Raw genomic sequence first — 22699 nt, 5'->3', positions numbered from 1 at the left:
AGTCCCCGTTAGCCTTTTAAACATTATACCTCGTCTTATACATGATACTAATCGGTTTTCTAATAGATTATAGTGGCAAATTTTCCCACTCCGACAAGATTTTTTCTTTTAACTCAACCATATTTTTAGGGTGTAATTTCATCAATTCTTTTTTGATAGTCATTTTTGATATTAATTCGTCATGTGTTTTTTTTTTTTTTTAGAGGAACAGTTCATTACATACAAAGATTTTTTTTTATTTACCTGTTTTCCTCCTTCACACTCAAAGGAAAAAATTTGGACTCAGTGCTACCAAAATGGGTTTGACACCCCTGCTCTAAATGTCTTTGTGTGTCCGGTGTTTAGATCAGTGACGGCCGGAATAGGTTTGCGCCCAAACATTTCCCAGAATGCAGGATAAGCGGTAGGTAATGAACGAATGACTGAAGATTCCAGCTTTGGTATCGTGTGAGATATCATATTATCGATCCCGCCGCTTAATAAGCGTGACAGAAATAGCTATGATTAACATTCAGATGGAATTATAAATACTTCTGTGATTCTGTGACAAAAAAGTACACCCCATAGTCACCATAGAGTGTAATGTGTAATAGACACATGATTTCTTATTTTTAACACGAGAAGGCTTTGTTAATTTTCCAGTGTGAGAAAACGAACAGTTTGAGTAAAACAAAAGAAAGAAAAAAAAAGGTGAATAAGAAGAAAAAATGGTAAAACACGTGCCAAAATAGGGCCTGTGAGAACGTCTTAAAAGATCCGATTGCCTTAAAATATAGTGGTCAAATGCAAGCATTGACCAGAAACTACATTTCCCACATCAATGCGATTTTCAACAAGTCGAATTGAGAAATACAAATGATCCTTAAATGTACAGGAAGAGAAAAGTTGATGCAGATGGAAGTCTGTTTCAAGAAAGATGGGAAGGCGAATACATGTTTGTGATTCAAGACAAAAAACAACAAATTGATATTAATATAAAATGATATTTCTCTTTATTCTTGAGTAATGTGAATTTTCTAACCTGAAAATATAAAAAGATTAATGTCGTAACAAAGCCACTAGTAAACATAATTTTTTTTACATCAATGCAAATGTATATGGAACATTTTGGTTTGAAGGAGTCGTAAATTCAGAGTTATTTAACATCAAGGTGTAGTTACATTTATTTTACATTAGATTAGGTTACATTTAGTTACATTTATACTGTTACCGTTACATGTGGCCGTTTGAGGGCAACCAGTCCGATGATAGAAAATGTTCCAAAAAAAATACAACAAAACTATAAAAATGTGTACGTGCGCGTGTGTATTTTTTTTTTTCCATGAGAATTGAGGTACAGCATACCCTTGTTTTTCGCGGGGGTTACGTTCCAAAAAGAACCCGTGATAGGCAAAATCCGTGAAGTAGAAACCTTTATTTTTTTTTTACAATTATTACGCAATACTTCTTACATTAATTCCGTAATGCCGACCTACAGCCGCGTAGCTTTTACCTTCCCTTAGCATGTCCAGAAGTTTAACTTTATCTGCAATAGATAGCGTCCGCTATCTTTTCTGCTGCCTTTTGGGCCCTGCCGCAGGTGCTTTTGTCGGTCCGGAGAATTTGCACGAACGTAATGTAAATTTGGCAAGCTGTTTTACGTACGTGTACATGTTAAACTGCAACGTTATTGACGCACAGGTAGAGAAGAAGCAAAGTGACTTTTGAGCCAATCGGAATGCAGGACACAATGCACGATGCAAATCCGTGAAGTAGCGAAATCGTGAAAAGTGAAAAACCGCGTTATAGCGAGGGATCCCTGTATATGATTTTGCTGGCTGATCAGAGCGGGAATAATAACAGATATTGTTCCGTATCTTATAGTGCGGCGTACGTAAGACTCATCAGCGACGTGACAAAACCCAAATTCCTGATTTCTCACGCCGCTCTTCCCGCTCCCTCTCAAGGGCACGACTTGAAGTGTGAGCTGTGCGGCGCCGAGTTTGAGAGCCGGCAGGGGATGTCCAGCCACGCCCGCTCTCACCTGCGCCAGCTGAGCGTCAACGTCACGGAAAGCAGTCACGGGCCGCCCGTCGACTTCCTCTACCAGATCGCCAAGGACCGCGGCCAGGACAGCTCGTCCACCCCGGAGGCCCGCCCGGCCAAAACCTCTCCCCACTTCGCTTCGCCGAAAGATGAGGACTTGATAGACATGGACTTAGACGAGAAACCCATCCCCCTCCCCGTTTTGGCCAAACCGGCGCCGTCCTCTCCTTCCTCAATGCCTACGCGTTCTCCTGGTGCCTCTCCAGCTCCGAAGCATTCTGGCTCCCCTTCCTCGGTCGTGAGGAAAGCCCCCATCTGCTCCCTTCTGCCCGTTTCCTCCCCCTTGCGCTGCACGGAGCTAAAGGCCGGCGGAATGAAAAGCCTGACCTCCCACCTCTCTCCCCCCTCCGCGCTCGCGCCGGCCAAACCCATCTGGGCGCCGCAGGAAACCGATGCTCCTCTCAACCTCAGTGAGTGTCCGGCGTAAATCCGATTCTTGGTCGCGCGGCCTCCCTTAAAGCTGTAGACGTCTCACTTTGGTTGTTCTGTTCTAAATGTGCAGCGCTGGAGGTGGACCCTAACAAGGACATCGTGTGTCAGCTCTGCGGCGCCTGGTTTGAGACCCGAAAAGGCTTATCCAGCCACGCGCGAGCCCACCTGCGCCACTTCGGGGTGGAGTACTCAGAATCCAAGGGCTCTCCCATCGACCTCCTGAACCAGCTCATTGACACTGATGACTTCAAGCACAAGGCCCGTGCCATGCAGCTGGACGGTCACGCAGAGAACCGGGGTCTGGTGACCCCACTGCCATCCTCAAAACAACCTCTGCTCAGCTTCTCTTCCCCCTCCTCTCCATCCTTACTCTACAAGGTGACCACATCCGGGGGCGGGTCGACCTCCAAAGCTACCTCTTCCTCGTCCTTTGGCCCGCCTGCCAAGCGTTTCAAGTCCTCTTCCATGCAGGTCTTCCGCCTGAGTAGTGGGGAGCTCATGGCTCTTCCTCACAGTGAGTGTTGTTTCACGGGATTATAGCTGGAACTTTAAACCGGGAAACGTTATTCGGGGGCGACGATAAGAACGAGTCTCGGCCGTCTCGGACCTTCGTCTTCGTCTTGCTCGCCTTCTCGCAAGCTCCCCTTAGACATACCCCCGTTCCGACGCTAGAAAGGCAAAGAGGCGAATCTTGCGGTTTGGGAGATGGCGTTTCTCTCGGGATAAACGAATCCTACGTCTACTAATCCATCCGGTAATTGGCCACACTGGTCTTCTTTGCCGTGACACGCCACTTCTCCTAGCCGGGTTTCCTTGGTCGCTAGTTCCGTCGCCCGTGAAACCGCCACGAAGCGATGGCAACTTGTCCCTCTCCGATGTTCGCGGGGAGCCTGGGGCGAGATCAGGGGTGGCCAACGGTATGTCTTACGAGGGTCGAGGGAGGCGATGAATCGGAGTGATAGATCAGGTTACGATGACGTCGCCGAACAGATCGGAACAACGGATTTTCGAAATGGGGCTTAGTAGACACGGGGTTGATTCTGAGATGAGCCACCTCTGACCGGAGGTACAACTTTGCTCCAGCCGTTAGGCTACGAGGGATCTCTTGAGGATCCCCACGTATGTAGTGTGACATGTCCCCCTTTTCTAATCCCGCAGGTGAACCTCCAAAGGAAATAGGCTGTGAATTCTGTGGGGAGTATTTTGAGAACCGTAAAGGGCTGTCCAGCCACGCTCGTTCCCACCTGCGTCAGATGGGCATTACGGAGTGGTCGGTCAACGGCTCGCCCATCGACACCCTGAGGGAGATCATCACACGACGGGGCTTGCCTTGCGCACTTTCTGTCAAACCTCTCAAGACGCCGCCTCCGTCCTCCCCCGGCCCACCGCGCTCCCCTCTGTCGGCGCCCTCCTCCCCCTCCACGAACCTCCTCGGCCGTCTGCCCTTCGCCTTCGCGAGACCCCCGAGCCCCCGTCAGCCCGCCGCCTCCAAGTCTGGCTCGGCCCCGCCGGCCTCCTCCGGCGGGCTGATCCTCAAGCTGAAGCCTGAGCCGGAGCAGCTCGAGGTCACCCTGCCGGGAGCTGTGGGCCGATCCGGCGGCTTCTCCTCCGAACCTCTCAACTGTAGCTGGACCTCTTCCGACAACGTTTTCCCCCTCAACTTGGGTGAGCCCGATTGCACATTTCAGATAGTAACGAATCGAAGCCCGTATCTCATCTGTTGTTTGTGATCGATTTATGTCAGCCATCAATCACCTCAAGACTTGTAAGATATCCGAAGTACTTTTTTTTCCCCCAATTTCCCCACGCCTTGCTGACTTGCCCCGTGTTCCTTTCGTTGACCGTCTCTGTGGTGTCCCCGCAGCCATGGCTCACGACGCGGAGCCGACAAGGGACATCCGCTGCGAGTTCTGCGGGGAATATTTCGAGAACCGCAAAGGCCTCTCCAGCCACGCGCGCTCCCACCTGCGCCAGATGGGCATCACGCAGTGGTCCGTCAACGGCTCGCCCATCGACACCCTTAGAGAGGTTATACGCAAGAGAAGACCGGGGGGCGTCTCCTCGCAGTCGGCGCACGGAGTTAAAAAGGAGTCAAGCCAGGGAGCCGGCAGCCCCCTGTGGGAGAACACGGCGGGCGTCGGCGGTTCAGAGGGTCTCTGCATTTCAGGCTACCAGTCGTCCAAATTCCGCAAATCCCCTCTCAGTTTGCTGCCGTCGGGGTCGCGGCTCCATAAGCCGGGCCTGGGGTCCCCGGGCTCCTCCGCTGCCCCGTCCGGCGGGAGGATTATCAGGATATCCTCGCTGGGTAAACGGCCCAGGCCGGACGAAGCCCAATCAGCGGACGCCGGCCACTTGTCGCCGCATCAGCTTAAGACGTTCTCGCCTCTGCCTCATGACTTTTCCGTCAAAAAAAAATCCTCCTTGGAAAAGCCCCCCCATCGAGGTAAGCCAGCTCGCGCCCTCCCCGTCCCCCGTCACAACGCTACGGTTTTCCCAAAGAGATCGGCGCCGCCTTTACCCGTTTTGTCAATTCACAGATCCCAGCTGCGAGCTGTGCGGGTTCTACTTCGAGAACCGGAAGGCCCTCGCGAGCCACGCGCGAGCCCACCTAAGGCAGTTTGGGGTGACCGAGTGGTGCGTCAACGGCTCCCCCATCGAGACCCTCAGCGCTTGGATGCGCAGCAGGCCGCAGAAGGTCCTGGAGATGCACCGCAGCTACATGCAGGGCAACCGCTCCACCCTCAAAAAGGTGAGGCAAGGCGAAGCCGTTCAAAATGGATTGCTCAGCGGCGCGGTGGTTAGCGCTTTTGGCTAACAGCAAGAAGGTTGTTGGTTGAATTCCAGGGGGTTGACTGCAGGATAAGCATTAATGATGATGTCTGTGGAGGTTGTCAGTCATCCAGGCTACGGTGAATCCTTGTCAAAATCTTCTTATTGTGGCAACTGGTCTTGGACTCGAATCTTCTTGACGCGACAAGAAGATTTTGACAAGAATTCATGAAAGATAATGAATGAATGAGTTCAGGACAGTGAGGTATTCACTCATGCTCTCATCACGTATGTAAACAAGTACATCCATATCAAACGTCACTGCCCATGTACCTTTACGTTGCCGTTGTTGCTGAGCCATACATCCACTAGAGCAGACCTCTAGTGGGCCACCATTGGCCCAGGGGCCAATTCTGGACCTTTGGGCTTCCCTCGCTGGCCTACGTGAGGTCAATCAGAACATTTATTCTGTTCATTTTATACAAATGTGTTGCTTTTCTGTTACTGTTGGTTCGACCCTCCAACACCGTTCACCGTATCGCATGGCCCCGTGTAAAAATCGATTGCCCACCCCTGCACTAGAGGGTGGCGCCGAGGTCAAGCTTGGCGAAGTCGGTCCTAATGTACATTCTCAGAAAGAGGCGGGGGTCTCTGCAGCCATTAAACACGTGTGGACGGTGAATTCTTCACTTTCTCTTGTGGCATGTTGTCGTCTTCGGTGTTTCTCGCCCCGCTAGCGCAAGCATACCGCGCGTCTTCCGACGTTACTGTCCGTCCGTTTTCTGCGTTTAGCTTCGTACCGCCAGCTCTCTGAGATAGAGAATTAAGCAGGAAGTGAACGCAAAGGACCGACGGGAGCCTGTGCCCGTATACATGTTTGACGCGGAGCACGATTGAGCTTTTAGGTGACTCAAATTGATCTTTCGCCTCTTCAGACGGTTTTCAGCAGACTCCTTTGCTCCTGCCACAAAATGCCGAATCTGCAGCGTCAAAAAAAAAACAACCCATAACCCACTTTTGTGACACTCGCTCTCCTCTCCTCCTCGCGCTCAGGGATCCGACGTGCGTCAGCCGGCGGGGTCGACAGACATTTTGTGCCTGGCTTTCTCAGATTGCTTGTCTGAGAGCTTTGAGCCTTTTACTGTAGATCCTCTGTCTTTGCATCCAGCGCACATCACTGCGGGGACAGATGCCAGAACAACTCTTCTATTGACTTGATAGTTGCCATAGTAACCAGGGTGCCTCGCAGCTTATGTTTCATCTTCAGATAAATTATAGCATGCTTTTGATTGAAAAAAAAAAAAGCTTTTTTAATCCATTCTTTCTTCCCTCCTGAATAAGTTTCTGGTGCATTTGCGTCACTGTCACACCTTCCTCCCCGAGCTGTGATGTGACACACATACAGAGCGAATTACCTTCCGCTTGTCCTTGTAATCGAATGTGAATACGCTTGATCGCCGCAAAGGGTCAGTAAGTGCAACGTTGCGACGGTTTCCCTGTACTTTGAAAGTAACCTTACTCTCGGCATATAAACGTGTAATGACAATTACGAACTGGAACTCATTGAGGTTATTTTATTTGTAACGTGGCGTTTTTTTTTTCAATATTTGCGTGAACAGACCGAGTGAACAACTCAGTTAATTATGGTGGTTGATTTGTTGATGGAGGAGGGGGGTCGAGTTCACAGGGCTTCTATCAGCACCAATATATCAATCAATTCTGTCCGCCCTTTAGGGCTTTTGAATAGATTTATTCATTCATTCATTCATTCATTGTCCATACTTCTTATCCTGCAGCCAGGCTTGCATGTGGGCTGCAGTCTATCCCAGCTGTCATTGGGCGAGGGAGGAGGTTCATCTCAGACTGGTTGTCTGTTGATTGCAGGGCCACATATGGAGACATACAACCATTCACCCTCTCATTCAAGTTCTCCTGCTTCTTCTTCTTCTTCTCCCTTCGGCTTTTCCCCTCAGGGGTGGTCACAGCGAATCAACCTTCTCCATCGAACCCTATTCTCTGTATCCTCCTCTTTAACACCAGCTAACTTCATATCCTCCCTCTCTATGTGCATAAATCTTTTCTTCCTCTAGACCTCCTGCCTGGCAGCTTCAATTCCAGCATCCGTCTACCAAAATATTCACTATCCCTCCTCTGTACATGGCTGAACCATCTCAGTCTGGCTTCTCTGACCTTCTCTCCAAAACATCTAACGTGTGCTGTTCCTCTGAAAGACTCATTCCTGATTCTCTCCATCCTGGTCACTCCCAAAGAGAACCTCAACATCTTCATCTCTGCGACCTCTAGTTCTGCCTCCTGTGTTTTCGTCATTGTCACTAGGTGTTTCTAGGTCATACAGCATCGCTGGTCTCACCGCTGTCTTGTACACCTTTCCTTTCATTCTGGCTGACAGTCTTCTATCGCATAGTACCCCTGACGCTTTTCTCCATCTGCTCCAACCTGCTTGAGAGTTGTTTCTTTACCTCTTGTCTACACTCCGTTGCTCTGGACTTGTTGACCAGAGTACTTGAAATCCTCCCACTTCTTGATCTCCACTCCCCGTAGCTTCACCGTTCCACCTGGGTTCCTCTCATTCACACACATATATTGTGTCTTGCTGTGACTAACCTTCATTCCTCTCCTTTTCAGTGCATACCTCCACCTCTTTAGATTTTCCTCAACATATTCTCTGCTCTCACTACACATCACAATGTTATCTGCAAAAATCATGGTCCATGGAGGGGTTCTGTCTAACTCCATCTGTCAGCCTGTCAATCACCATTGCGAACAAGAAGGGGCTCAGAGCTGATCCCTGATGGAGTCCCACCTCCACCTTGAACTTCTCTGTTACCCCTACAGCACACCACACCACTGTTTCACAGCTAGCATACATATCCTGCACCAGTCGAACATACTTCCTTGCCACTCTAGACTTCCTCACACAATACCAGAGTTCCTCTCTCGGAACCCTGTTGTATGCTTTTTCTAGGTCTACAAAAGCGCAATGCAGCTCCCTCTGACCTTCTCTTTACTTCTCTATGAGCATTCTCAAAGCAACGACTGTGTCTATAGTACTCTTTTCTAGGCATGAAGCCACACTGCTGCTCACAAATGCTGACTTCTGCTCTCAGTCTACTTTCCACTACTCTTTTTCCCATAACTTCAATGTATGGCTCATCAGCTTTATCCCTCGTTCATTATTGCAATTTTGCACATCCCCCTTATTCTTAAAAATGACACCATCGCATTTCTTTGCCATTCCTCCATTCCGCATCTTCCCCCTCTCTAAGATCCTGTTGAATAATCTAGTCAGAAAATCTACCGCCGCCTCTCCTAGACACTTCCACACCTCCGCAGGTATATCATCAGGACCAACTGCCTCTCCACTCTTCAGCCTCTTCAATGCCTTCGTCACTTCACCTTTACTAATCTCTGCTACTTTGCGGTCTACAATAGTCACCGCTTCTACCTTTCTCTCGCGTTAATTTTCCTCATGTGTCAGCTCTTTAAAGTTCACTTTCCATCTTCCCATCACTCTGTCAGTCTATTTCCCTCTCTTTCCTTAATCACTTGGACCTGTTGTACATCCTCCCCGTCTCTTGTCTCTCTTGTGCCAACCTGTATAAATCATTCTCTCTCTCCTTACTGTCCAACCGAGCATACAAGTCATCACACGCCCTCTGTTTTGCCTTTGCTACCTCTATCTTTACCTTACACCGCGTTCATCGCGTACTCCTATCTGTTCTCTTCACTCCCCTCAGTGTTCCAGTTCTTCTTGTTAACCGCTTTCAGTGTATACACTCTTGCGCTTCCTCATTCCACCACCACGTCTTCTTATCTCCTTTCCTTCCAGACGAAAATACTGGAAGTACTCTCCTACCTGTCTCCCTGATCACATTAGCTGTAGTTGTCAAGTCATCTGGAAGCTCTCCCTGACCACCCAGAGCCTTTCTCAACTCCTCCCTGAAAACCATGCACCACTTTGTTCTCTGCCTTTGTCCTCTTGATCGTCTTTGCCACTAGAGTCAGAGGACAAAGGACAACCGCCATCTTATGCCGTCTGGCTACACTCTCACCTGCCACTAATTTGCAGTCACTGATCTCCTTCAGAATACCCCATCTCTACAAGATGTAGTCTAACTGTGTGTTCCTACAGCCGCTCTTATAAGTTACCCTGTGTTCCTGTCTTTTCTGGAAAAAAATATGCACTACAGCCATTTCCATCATTTATCTACCACCATCTGTCCCTCTGCGTTCCTATCCCGAAGACCTAATCTGCCATCACTTCTTCATCACCTCTATTGCCTGCACCAACATGCCCATTGAAGTCAGCACCAATTACCACTCGCTCTTCTCTGGGGATATTCTGCATCACTTCTTCATCACTTCTAACTCATTCCAGAACTTCTCCTTCTCCTCTAACACACATCCCAACTGTGAGGCTTTGCCAATAACAACTTCAAGCATCACACCTTAAATTTCCAGTTGCAGACTCGTAAGTCTATCTGACATTCTTTGCACCTTCAGAACATTCCTAACAAATCGCTCCTTCAAGATAACTCCTACTCCATTTCTTTTCCTGTCAGTAACATGATACTACAAATTAAAACCTACTCCTAAACTTCTCGCCTTACCACCTTTCCACCTGGTCTCCTGGACACAGTATATCCACCCTCCTGCGCCGCATCATATCAACCAACTCTCTACCTTTTCCTGTCATCGTCCCAATATTCAACTATTCAGTGCCAGACTCCTGCCTTTCCTCTTCTCTCTCTGCTTCCGAACATGCCTTCCTCCTCTCCTTCTTCGACTCGCAGTAGCCAAATTTCCACTGGTACCCCGCGGGTCATCGGCACCAACGGCGTTCGTTGTTAACCCAGGCCTCGACCGTTCAGGAATGAGATGGTTAGCTTTGAGTCACATATTTGGTTTCAGCACAAATCTTACACCGCATTCCCTGCCTGACGCAACCCTCTGCATTTATCTGGGCTTGGGACGGGCGCAGGGAGACACTGGCTTGTGCCTCCCTCGAGGCTGCCTTACAACTATCCACACATCATGGAGAGATAAACCGTATTTTGCCGACCATAAGGCGCACCGCATTATAAGGCCCTGTTTAGCCACATTTTGTAATAACAGACGTAATAAAAAGGTCCAAAATGTAATCACTTTTTCATTTCATTTTGTAATAAAGCCGCATTTTGTAATAAACTGACGCATTTTGTAATATCCTGCCCCAATGCATTTTGTAATACATTTTGACGCATTATGTAATAAGTTATTACATTTTGAGAAGGTTATTACAAACTTTTTTATTCTCTAGAAAATGTAATAACATGGAATTTATGGAATATTCTCTGTTAATGCAACCTTTGAATAGTGTACTGATAGTTATTGCTAAGTACTGCTACTAGGCTAATACATTGATACTAATAATAGGTCTAGCTTTTACAAATACTTTAAAGTAAAATAAAATACAATTAACAAACAAATAAACTATGCTTTAGAATTGTTATTACATAATGCACCATGTTATTACATTTCCTAGAGAATAAAAAAGTTGCAAGTGCATTTTGTAATAGTCTTCTCAATATGTAATAACTTATTACATAAAATTGATCACAAAATGCGTTGGGGCAGTTTTTTACAAAATGTGGCCGTTTATCACAAAATGGGGCTTTATTACAAAATGCAATGAAAAAGCTATTACATTTTGGACCTTTATTACAAAATGCACCGTTATTACAAAATGCGGCTCTACAGGCCCACTATCAATGAACGGGTCTATTTTCATACATAAGGTGAACCGTGTTATAAGGCGCATGATAAAACGTAGCTTTTAAAGCGAAACAAAATAGTCCGTTTAGTCAAACTTTATTCAACTCTTTCACTCGTTCAATAACCCACTGTTTTATTTTGTCCTTTAACCGTGGTCATCTCGCTTTGTTCCCTCGGTCTTCTTATTTGGCACAGTTCATCTGCTTGATTCCTCCACTTACATCGATTCATTCGTGTTGAATTCTTTCGCGGCTGCTCTATTGCCATGATCTACTGCGCGTCTACTGCACGTCTCTTAACCGGTGCCATTTGTGGGGGTCCTCGTACACACAAATGTTCAGTAATATTATGTCGAAGCGCAGTACGTCCCGGTATTACAAAAAGTGGCGGAGCTAAGCGCACTGTGTACTGTTCTCTGATTGGTTTATTGTTGCCACCATAGCTAACACCTGACATTAGTGTGAGGTTGGAGCGACGTTGTTTTCCAGCACTACATTATTAGTTATGTAACGTTGTCTGATGTTCCAACCCATATTCAATCAAGGACTGACTTTAACACGACGTCTCCATGTGAGGTGGGCTTCTTCGCTTACCAAAGTCGCGCTAAAACATTTTGACAGATTTCTTAGCGCAGTTTACCACATGCGATTGATTCGAGGTCAATAAGCACCAAAGAATTCATATATAAGGCGCTCGGACAATTTTTGATTAAAAATTGAAGGATTTTACGTGCGGCTTATAGTGTGAAAAATTCAGTATAACCATTCACCCTCTCATTCAAGTTATATAGTGACATACAACCATTCACTTTCATTCACACGTCGAAGTCTGCCGAAAGCGGCAGAATTCATAAGATAATTTGCCCGACCGATTTTTGATCACAAATCTAAGGATTTTATGTGCGCCTTATAGTGTGAAAAATACAATACAACCATTCACACTCTTACTCAAGGTATATAGTGACATACAACCATTCACTCATTCACACGTCGAATTCTGCCGAAAGCGTCAGAATTCATAAATAAGGTGCCCGACCAATTTTTGATCACAAATCGAAGGATTTTACGTGCGCCTTAAAAATACAGTACAATCATTCATCCTCTCATTCAAGCTACATAGTGACATACAACCATTCACTCTCATTCACACGTCGAATTCTGCCAAAAGCGGCAGGATTCATAAATAAGGCGCCCAACCGATTTTTGATCACAAATGAAAGGATTTCACGTGCGCCTTATAGTGTGAAAAATACAGTACAACCATTCACCCTCTCATTTAGATTATATAGTGACATACAACCATTCACTCTCATTCACATGTCGTAAATAGACAGAACCATTCCCTCTACTCTACATATCATATTGATGTAACTATTCACTAACTCATTGACATGCCATTCACCCTGTCATTTACACGTGACGTAGACATGAAACCTTTCACTCTCTCATTCACGCGTCAATGCCGTAAAATAAACAGTCAACATATGGCTCTCTGACTTAGAGATTCGAAATGTGCGACGGTAGAGTGTCGCTCCCGGAGCCTTATTCTCAGCGCAAAATGGAAAAAGATGTTAATTTGTGTATTATCAAGCTTGCAGTCAGATGGGTGTTCAGCCTCCGTCGAGCTGCCTGCTCCCGGTGAGCACCTCTGCTGCTGACAAACAGGTGGCCTACTTCACTCAGTCCTTGTATCAGCCAGCTTGAAAGGAAAGGTGCAGAAGACGGCGGCGAGATCAGCCATGTTGTCTGGTTTATAGACGCCGAGGAAAAGACAGGAGGCAGAGCTGGAGGCAGCAGAGATGAAAATGTGGAGGGGGATGAGTCCATCAAAGGGACAGCACATGTTAGACGTTCTGGAGATTAAGTCAGAATGAGATGACTTGCACATGGACAAAGGATGGTGAGGTTTGAGCTGCCAGGCAGGAGGTCACCGGCCACCGGCCAATCACAGAGCCACATACAGGGACGTGCTTCCATTCACTCACTCATTCACATGCTTGGACAATGTAGGTTTAGGCGTGAGGCAGGGAGATCATGGAGACTCCACGCGGAAAGGTCCTCCTATCGAAATAGGCTTCCAGCTGTGACGCGGAAGCACTTACCGCTGCATCAGCCGAAATAAGAATTAAGAAAGGCGACATGCTGCTAGATGCTGGTGTGGCTAGTTAGCATGTGGCTAACAGGAAGTCAGGAAGGTGTAGAACAAATATCGAATATTGCTGCCTCGCTTGCTTTCGCTCACAAACCTTTGTGCAGTCCGACACGTTCTACGGTCGCTGTGACGACACGGCATTTCCATATTTCGATAGACGCAGTCGTAATTGAGTCGGGGTCACCAGTGTACGTTTGACTTTTCTGTTTAATCTCATCATAAACTTCGGAAATATTTTGTTCGACAAAGATAGCTTCGTCTATCTATCCGCAGCAGATGAAGCTTGCCAGCACCGCATGCCGCAAAACACGATGCACCGAGATGTCCTCACCTCCAAACTTCACCGTCTGGCATGGTATTCTTGGAGCGGCGCCATTTGTCCTCCAAACATGACGACATCCAAAGTTGGGTGCGCTGCTTATGACTGTTGCAATTGCCAGTTCCAGGTCTTTCTGAATTTCCCCGCGAGCAGTCCTTGGCTCTCGGACAAATCCTTTCACTCACCTGGCCCCTCGATGGTGAAACTTCCGGATTATGGCCACCCCACTGTGCTCACTTGAACTGTGAGAACTTCAGAAATCCCTTCATAACCAATGCCATCTGTGTGCTTTGAAAAGATCTGTAAAAAGAGCTCTTTGCTTTAACCCCGTTGCCAGAGGTTTGTGGTGTGATGCCACCCTTTGATTAGCCATCAGTTGGGACTTCTTCTCAAGGGTTCGCCACAGGGAATCAACCTCCTCCACCTAACGCTGTTCTCTGTATCCCCTTACAGTACACCAACTAGCTTCCTGTACTCTTTCCCTCCATCCATACATGTCCTCTCTGACCCTCCTGCCTTGCAGTTCCAACTTCACCATCCTTGTATCAATATATTCACTATCCCTCCTCTGTAAATGACCGAACCATCGCCGCGTGACGCTATTTCCGATAGAATATCTAACATGCGCTGTCCCTCTGATGGACTCATTCTTGATCCCATCCATCCTCGCCACTCCTAAAGAGAACCTCAACTTCGTCATCTCTGCTCACCTCCAGATCTGCTTCCTATCTTTTCTTCAATGCCACTGTCAGGTGCACCTTTCCTTTCTCTCTGGCTGAATCTGCTTTATTACACATTATCCCTGACACTTTTCTCCACCTGTTCCAACCTGCTTGAATGTGCCTCTTCACCTTTTTTCTACACTCTCCATTGTTCAGGACTGTTGAGCCTATGCACTTAAAATCCTCCACCTTCTTTATCTCCGCTCCCTGTAGCCCCATGGTTCCACTTGGGTTCCTCTCTTTCACATGCACGTATTCTGTTTTGCTGCAGCTAACCTTCATTCCTCTCCTTTCCAGAGCATACCTCCACCTCTCGAGATGTTCCTCTGACTGCTCCCTGCTCTCACTACACATCACAATGTCATCTGCAAACATCACAGTTCATGGAGAGGCCTGTCTAACCTCATCTGTCAGCCTGTCCACCACCACTGCAAAGAAGAAGGGAATCCAACTTGAAGTTCTCTATTACCTGTACATCACACCCCATCACTGTCCCACAGCTTGCATACATGTCTTGCACCGGTCTACTTCTCTGTCACTTCAGACTTCCTCATACAGTACCGTAGTTCCTCTTTCTACAATCTGTCATATGCTTTTTCTAAATAGGTCTAAAAATGGCACAGTGTAGTTCCTTCTGACCTCCTGTACTTCTCTATCAGCGTTGTTAAAGCAATTATTACATCTGTAGTACTCTTTCTAGGCATGAAACCATACTTTTTGCCCACAAATGCTGACTTCTGCTCTCATTCTACTGAACAGCTAATATTTGTTTGCACTGACAAGGGAAAGGCAGGGTGGCCTTTTTGCACCCCCCTATGTTTGGGATTTCAAATAATTAATTCACTCATTTTTTCATTCATTCATTCTTTATCTGAACTGCTTATCTGGGGGGGGCGCAGCCTATCCCAGCAGTCATTGCCGAGAGGCGCAGTTCGATCTGGTCGCCAGTCGATCCCAGGGCAATAGAGACATAACAACCATTCACTATTTCACTCATAAGTGACAGGTGATTGGCTGTGGATTAGATGGAGTCGGATGATTGGTGCTGAGATCTACCCAACGGGTATATGCGCACCCAGTGAATGTATCTGTGTCTGGGACACGTAATTTTCTGCACCCAAGTGAGGGTATTCGCACATTTCCAAAATTCATTCACAGTCTACGCCGGTCAAGACGATAAATGAACAGTCATTCATTGATTATCTCTGTGACGTATGGGAGCGTGGGAGGAGGCGGGAGGCGGTGAGACTGGGAGCCGGTCCCGGTGATGGACCGGTTACACCCGAAACTTGGAATAAGGCGCGATTCAGATGTTTCTCTCTTGCCGGAGACGATCGGCTAGCCTGTAGTCAACGCGGACAGGCAGTCGGGGAATCTGCGACACCCTGCTGGCGCTCGCCATGTGTCCCTTTGTGCGTTGGATTTAACTCGTCTGCAAAGAAGCCTGAAGTTCCGATGCTCCATATATATGTGTGTGTACGCATACGCGTGTATTTATAGCATATATATATAGCAGGCAGTCGGTGCTGAAGTCGGCAGAGCTCATGAATAATGATTGTTAGTGCATTATTTACCCGCCCTATGACTGTTGTGACACATGATAGTTGTAGGAAACGACCGTTTTATGTGTCTCCTGCTGACGGGATCTCCTTTGTCCGTCTTCCAGAAGAGCAGCTCGCCTTTCTCCGCGCCTTTGGATTTTGAACAAAGCCTACCCGTATCGTCGCAGCGGGCGTCCTCTTCCTCCTCCCAGTGGTCCCCGTCCCTGGCGGTGAGCCTGGCGCGGGCGCAGAGCCGCGATGTCGGCCGCGGCTCCTTCAAGGCAGCGGGGGTCGAAGACGCCGCCGACCAGCGGGCCCGGCACGTCCGACCCGGCCGGACCAGCCCGAGCCCCTCCCGGCTGCCCAGGACCCTCCCTCTTCAAGCACAGGTGGCGCGCAGCGAGCTGAATGTCCGTCTGCCCAGAGGTAGGTGAGAATCTCCCGCTATCTCACAGGTGATTTTACAAACTTGTTCTCACTCCCGCCGTGAGACGCTCAGGACGGAAATCGTCACACCGACGCATTAGAAACCCCTTTCTTATCATTTTGCGACCAACCGGCAGCATTGCGTCTACATCGACACCTAAATAAAAGTTTTAATTTTCCCCGTCTTTCTGTTGGATGTTGGAAATCACATCCCTCCACTGACACCGCACCTGAAAATAGAAGCGTCTCCGAAATGACGAGAAAGAGGCGCCTAACGCGTTGGTATGTGACGCTAAGGGAACTTTCACAGTTCGTCAGGTGCTCGACGCATCGGGAGTGACAACGAGTCGGGTTTTACAAGTGTGGCAGAGCGCTGACAATCATCTCCGCCCTTTCGGTGGATTGAATTGCTGAGACGAGTGAACGGTTGTATGTCTATATTATGTGTGAATGAGTGAATGAATGGTTGCATGTCTTTGTTTGTCTATATCAAGGGTGTCAAACTCAAATACACAGTGGGCCGAAATTCAAAACAGGGACAAAGTCGCGGGCCAATAGTGATTTTTATTGAAAAAAATCTTCCTCCAGATATAATTATGAACCTTTTCATATGGACCCAAACAAGTTTTTCTTAAAAACTAAATATAGAACAAGCATAGCTCAGTACTATACAATATATAACTTGATATTGCACACATGCAAAATCCTGTTTTCTCCCTAAGTAGCAGGGCGCCGGTATTAGCATAAGGTCGCTATGACTACTGTCAACAGAGGAGAGGGCGTTTATGGGTCCTGTTGCATGCCAAACACCAGCAGAAAATTCTGGGATGTGTAGAATTTGCGGTACATGCACTGTAGACTATACTATCGCGCCAACTCTAATAGTAATTTGGTATGGCTTTGCGGGCCAAATATAATTACAGTGCGGACCAAAGTTGGCCCGCGGGCCAGAGTTTGACACCTCTGGACTCATTTTAGCTCAGGGGCAACACGGGGGAAAATCTATTCTTAGGTGGGCAGGATCGGTGAAATCATGACATATGAACTACTGTTACGCACCTATTGTTCAATTCACTCCGCAAACCTGGTATTTTTTAGCTTTGCGAGCCGGATTAAACCTGTTCACGGTCCTAATCCGGCCCACGGGCCTCGAGTTTGACACCCCTGGTCTACACGAACCCAAACACAGCTCTACCAGCCCCACCCCTGACTGCAGTGACAATGAATGTTTTTGCCGTTGTTACGAAACAACCCTCCAGGGTTCACTTCTTCGTCCGACGGTACTTTAAGGAAAGGTGCTGTTGAATCCGTAAAGTAAAAGCCCACGTTGTCCCCTCGGCCCCCCCACTCAGGCTTTGAACGTCGACCCGTGAAGCACCCGTCTTGCGCGGACGGGGCGGAGAGGGACAGCGGCCCGCCGAAGCCCCCCCGCACAGGCACGGTCCCAGCGCTCGTGCCCAAGCCCCCCACCTACCCACTGGTGAAGCTGGTGGGCAAGTTCTACACCCTGAAGTGCCGGTGAGGGAGATCTCGGTCTTCCTTTAGCCCCGTCGCGTTTCGGCCGTTCTGATTGGCTCATGTCGTCCTCCGTCAGGTTCTGCGAGGTGGAGTTCCACGGTCCGCTGTCGGTGCAGGAGGACTGGATCCGACACCTCCAGCAACACATCCTCAAGATGAACTACGACAAGCCTGCTGCGCCCAAAGCGGCCAACGCCGAACCGCGCGCCGCCGCCGTCGATCGCCCGGCCCTGGCCCAGACCTCGACGGCAACCTCCTCCTCGTCCTCCTCCACCAAACCCGCTGTCGCCTCCGCCCCCCCGCGCCCCACGCCGCCCCACAGCTGCTCGCCGGCGCCCCTGGCCGAGAGCGCCCCGCCCGGAGCCGCTACGGAGATAGTGAAGGTCCCGGAAGAGCAGCTCCCGCTGACCGCCGTTCACATCCCCCTCCCCACTCAAACGGCGTAAACGCACACGGATCTGCACGTCGCGCCCGCCTGCCCGCCCGCCCGCCCGGGCGACAAAACCCGTTTTCATCCATTCTTTTAATTTTTTTTTTTTCTTTTTCCTTTTGTCCTTCACAACAGTGTCAAGGAGTGCCCCCCCCCCCCCATAAAGCACCTTTTGAAGCGGTTTCTCCAGACTGTTACCAAGTCCCGTTACCATGGGAACCGAGCTCTTGTTGCTTATCGGCGCACCTCCACGGGCGGAGCGGGGGGGGGGCTGGGGGTGTGTGTGCGAACTCACGTTTCGTGTTTGCCTTGTCTATGCTGAATGTCCGGATGTCGACGTGGATCAGCGGGTGACTTTGGGGGTCGACGTAGCCCGATTCCAGACCCCGAAGACCCTCCCGACCCCCTTCATGTACATGTCAAGCTTGCCCCCCCCCCCCCTCCCACACACACACACACACACACACACACACACACACACACACATCACCCCATGGTACCTAAAAATGTGCTACTCAAACCAAAATTAGCATCTCCCCTTCGCCCCCAATTGAGATTAAAAACGGCAACTCCAATCACGCCGCGGTCTCGTTTTTTTTTTTTTTTTTTTTCCCGGGACCTTAAACGCACCGGTCGGCGCTCGCTTGAGCGTAAGAACCACGGCACTTTTTTTTTTTTTTTTTCTCACGACGTCGGCACTGAGCACTTATTCGAAACGGCCGTCTGATTTTTCCGGGGTGGGGTGGGGGTGGGGGTGGGGGGGTCCAAATTGGGCTCGATTTGCCTTTTTTACCGAAGAGCAAGAAGAGGAAGCACACCCCCCCTCTCCCAAAAAAAAGGGAAGACACCCCCAGTTCACTGATTAATTTGCTTGAATGTAGCTTAAAGCACCTATTCCCTGGCTTTATATGCACACCTTCGTACACAATCAGAACGGCGCCCCGCGTTATGATACCACTGACCCCCTGCACCTTCCTGATGCCCCCTCTCCCGCTGCTGCTGCGCTGAAAGTGCTTTTTTTAAAATAAAAAAAAATCAATTCCTGCATTGGAGAGGTGGGGGTCGCGAAGAACCCCCCCCCAAGCCGCCCCTTTCGCGGCGTCACGCCGCTTATTTCCCTGCCCTTTTTTTTTAAAAAAAAAAAAAAAAAACAACCCCCCCCTAACCCCTGCCTAACCCCCTCCCCCATCCCCCCCAAAATTATTATTTATTTATAATGCACCTGAATGTGGTCAAGCTAGAACATTTTAAAGCCTAAGTAGAACTTTTGGATTGTTTGAAACTATTTCAGCTGTCTGGATGGCGTGTGTGCGTGTGTGTGTGTGTGTGTGTGTGTGTGTGTGTGTGTGTGTGTGTGTGTGTGCGTGCATTGAGAGATGACTTTTTGCTTTTTGAATACAAAGACGGGGAGGAGCGACGGAGAGACGTCTCCGTGGGCTGAGAGTCTCGGCACCAGTACGTAGTCTGCACCAGGACTTATATGCATCTGGAACCGCATTAGGACGTGCCAAAGAGTCTTGTCGACTTCCTTGTCTTGCCTCTGTAAAGCTGTTTACATTGGACCTGATTTTGGAGGAAACTCTGCACAACTACCGGGTCCCCCTCCCCTCCCCACCGAGTCTCCACACTGAGAAACAGACCCCTCCCTGTCCCCCAAGCCCCCCACACACACACAAACACACACACACACACCCTTGCAACCTACATCGCACCACACGGCGGGGATCCACTGGAGACGCCCGCGGACTCAGGGGTTAAACTCTAGACCCCCTCACGGTTCGTTCCGGTGCACCCCGACCACCACCCACCCAAATCGACTGTTTGATCCAAACAATATCCTAAACCCATCCCTTCCCAACCCCCCCCCTTTTTTTTTTTTAAAATAGATATATACTATATAACTACATGTACTTAAAACAACTGTTGACGCTAGTAGGGCCACTGGCAGTTCTATTAGCGAGTTAGGTTTTAAAAAACAAAAAAAGGAAAAAAAATCTTAACTCCTCTTATCGTGATTTCATTTCAACCTTCGACGCTGTGTATTTTTATCGCTCTGTGCATTTCTGTATTTGCAGTCCTGCAAAGTGAATCTCGGAAGATTTTTATTATTATTATAATTACTATTATTATTATTATCCGTTAGTCTCGCCTGCCAGTGAGATGGTTCTGGGGGGGATATTGGAAAAAAAGGAAAAAAAAAAAAAAAGTGATTGTCGCGCCCTGGTGTGGAAAGACTCTGAAACACCAGGCCTTAAAGGGGACCATTTTGCACGGCGTGACGCGACAGGGGAACAGGAGTTCCGGACTCTTGCAGGCCTGTGACTGCATTAATGCTGGAGACGTAAAATCAGAGACTGGTGCATTCCTTAAAGAGAGAAAGCTTGGGCTCGGGGGAACTGGCTGGTGTCTGTGTGTGTGTGTGTGTGTGTGTGTGTGTGTGTGTGTGTGTGTGTGTGTGTGTTTGCAAGAGATACAGTGACAGATAGGGAGCTCTTGTATGTGTGTGTGTGTGTGTTTGTGTGTGTTCGAAAACACACACAGTGACATGACCAAGGTGACGGTAGAAAGAAAGATGCGGTTGAAGATTTAAAAAATAAATAAATAAAAAAAACTGTACTGTACACAAAGGGTTAAGTTTTAAGTGAATCAACTCCAGAACAAACAATAAATGTGATTTTGGCTACAGACGCAGGATTGTTGTGGTCATTTGTTGCATTGAATGTGACGTCACTGACCCAGATAGCCAATCACCGTTGGAGGTGGAGTTCGACGTTGAGGTGTGGAATTCTGGGGTTGTGCCGTTTTTGGCCACTAGGGGGCGGCAGAGCACAGTCTGCAGTCTTTTTTTTGTTTTTTTGGCCTGGATTGAATATTATAAGCAAGGATCAGAATCAAAAGAACTTTATTTGTCCCAGGGGAGGCAATTGGAGGGTACAAGGCAGGGGTGTGAAACTCATTTTGGTCCGGGGGCCACATACGGCCTAATTTGATGTCAAGGGGGCCGGACCGGTAAAATCATCACCTAGAAGTAACACTAAATCCAGGTTTTTCCTTTGTTTTTGTTGTAAAGGAGGTAAACAGGTCAATTACAAAAAATCTTAATATGTAATGATCTATTCCGCTAAAAAATACATGACAATTGAGTATTAAAAATGAATATTAAAAAAGGATTGAAGAAATGACACCCTAAAAATATTGTTGAGTTAAAAGAGAAAATTTTGTCACTGTGGGAAAATTTGCAATCCAGAGTTTCTTAGAAAATTGATTGGTAGCATGAACAAAAAGAGGTATAACGTTTACAAGGCTAACGCTAACTATTCTGGTCATTAAATCAATCTTTTTAGTTTTGCCTGTTTTTTTTGTTGCCATCGTTTCGGTGGTTTTCATAGAAATAAGAAAAGAAAAGATTGTTTTACCAATGTCACTAGATGTTTTTTCATCAAAAAATCATTTTGCTTTCAAATTTTGAAGCAAAAAATACATTGCAAAGTAACTTTTTCATTTTTACCTTGCCCGTTTTTTTTTTAAACCCACTGTATAAAACTCCCAGATGCACACTAATTTGATTTCATGCATGGGGGCCACAAAATATTCAATATATTCAAAATCTAGTCAAATTTATTTTACAAATGACTTTCCATGTGGAGCAGGTCTGGACCACACTATTTAAGATGACTGCCAGGACCCCAACATTCGCCCCATGAGCAAAGCTCTCGGCGATAAAGTGCCTTTTACCGGGGAAAAAGAGCAGGCAGAGCCCAGCTCAACGTAGGCGGCCTTCTGCCTCGACCGGGCGAGAAAGCAGGATAGAGCGACAGAAAGCGTGGTATTATAACGCTACTAATAGCAGCAGCGCTAACATTTACATGCTACTAGCCAGAGCGCTACAATAATTGCTTTAGTATTCATAAAAGAAAACAACCTACCAAATGAGAAACACCAAGGACCCGGGAGAGGTTTTTGTGTTGTGGCACGAACTTCGGCCGGCAAACCCGAAGTGGCTTCATCACGATTCCTGCCATGAGACCCTAAATATTGAACGATCGATAATACACGGATCCCTATTTGTATTTCTTATTCTCCCCCCTTATTTTTTTTACTGTTTATACAATTTCATACTATTATTTATCATTGTTGTGTTTTACTTGAACCTCAGGCACAACAATTTCCTTCGGGATAAATGAAGTTGTTCTTATTCTCATTCTTATTATTATTGTTATTATTTAAGGGGAAAATAGCTGCCGCCAAAGGAATCCGACGATCACTCAGCAAAACAATATATCATTGAAAATCAGTGAAAGCAGTTAAACAGGCATTACCTATAAATTACCAATGATTCCATTTGCAATAATGTATTCGACTATTTATAACATATTCAAGCGTCATGAAATCATGGCATGGTGGTGAAATCTTATCTTCTCTAAAAAGTTTCAGGTGAATTCACTTCATGGGCACCCAGATGCACACACACACACACACACACACACATAGTCACACACAAACTGCATATTACATCAAGCATTAAAGATTT

General features: G+C 47.5%; 1 protein-coding gene across 4 annotated transcripts in view; it reads left to right on the top strand.

Annotated features, from left to right (window-relative positions):
• The window catches only part of wizb (WIZ zinc finger b), a 31050-nt gene extending 10198 nt beyond the window's left edge, over positions 1-20852 (top strand). For all 4 annotated transcript variants that reach the window (XM_086170397.1, XM_086170395.1, XM_086170394.1 and 1 more), the window contains 8 exons: positions 1947-2495; positions 2588-3031; positions 3676-4182; positions 4382-4960; positions 5055-5266; positions 15920-16220; positions 17573-17738; positions 17815-20852. In XM_086170397.1, the coding sequence (XP_086026523.1) occupies positions 1947-2495; positions 2588-3031; positions 3676-4182; positions 4382-4960; positions 5055-5266; positions 15920-16220; positions 17573-17738; positions 17815-18184 (3128 nt within the window). In that variant the 3' untranslated portion in view covers positions 18185-20852. The remainder of the gene's footprint in view (positions 1-1946; positions 2496-2587; positions 3032-3675; positions 4183-4381; positions 4961-5054; positions 5267-15919; positions 16221-17572; positions 17739-17814) is intronic.
• The last annotated feature ends 1847 nt before the right edge of the window (positions 20853-22699 follow it).

The sequence above is a fragment of the Fistularia commersonii genome, chromosome 23, assembly GCF_037954325.1.
Source record: "Fistularia commersonii isolate RoL2024-O1a breed Wild chromosome 23, RoL_Fcom_v1.0, whole genome shotgun sequence".
Lineage (NCBI taxonomy): Eukaryota > Metazoa > Chordata > Actinopteri > Syngnathiformes > Fistulariidae > Fistularia > Fistularia commersonii.
This window is presented reverse-complemented; position numbering and strand designations above follow the sequence as displayed.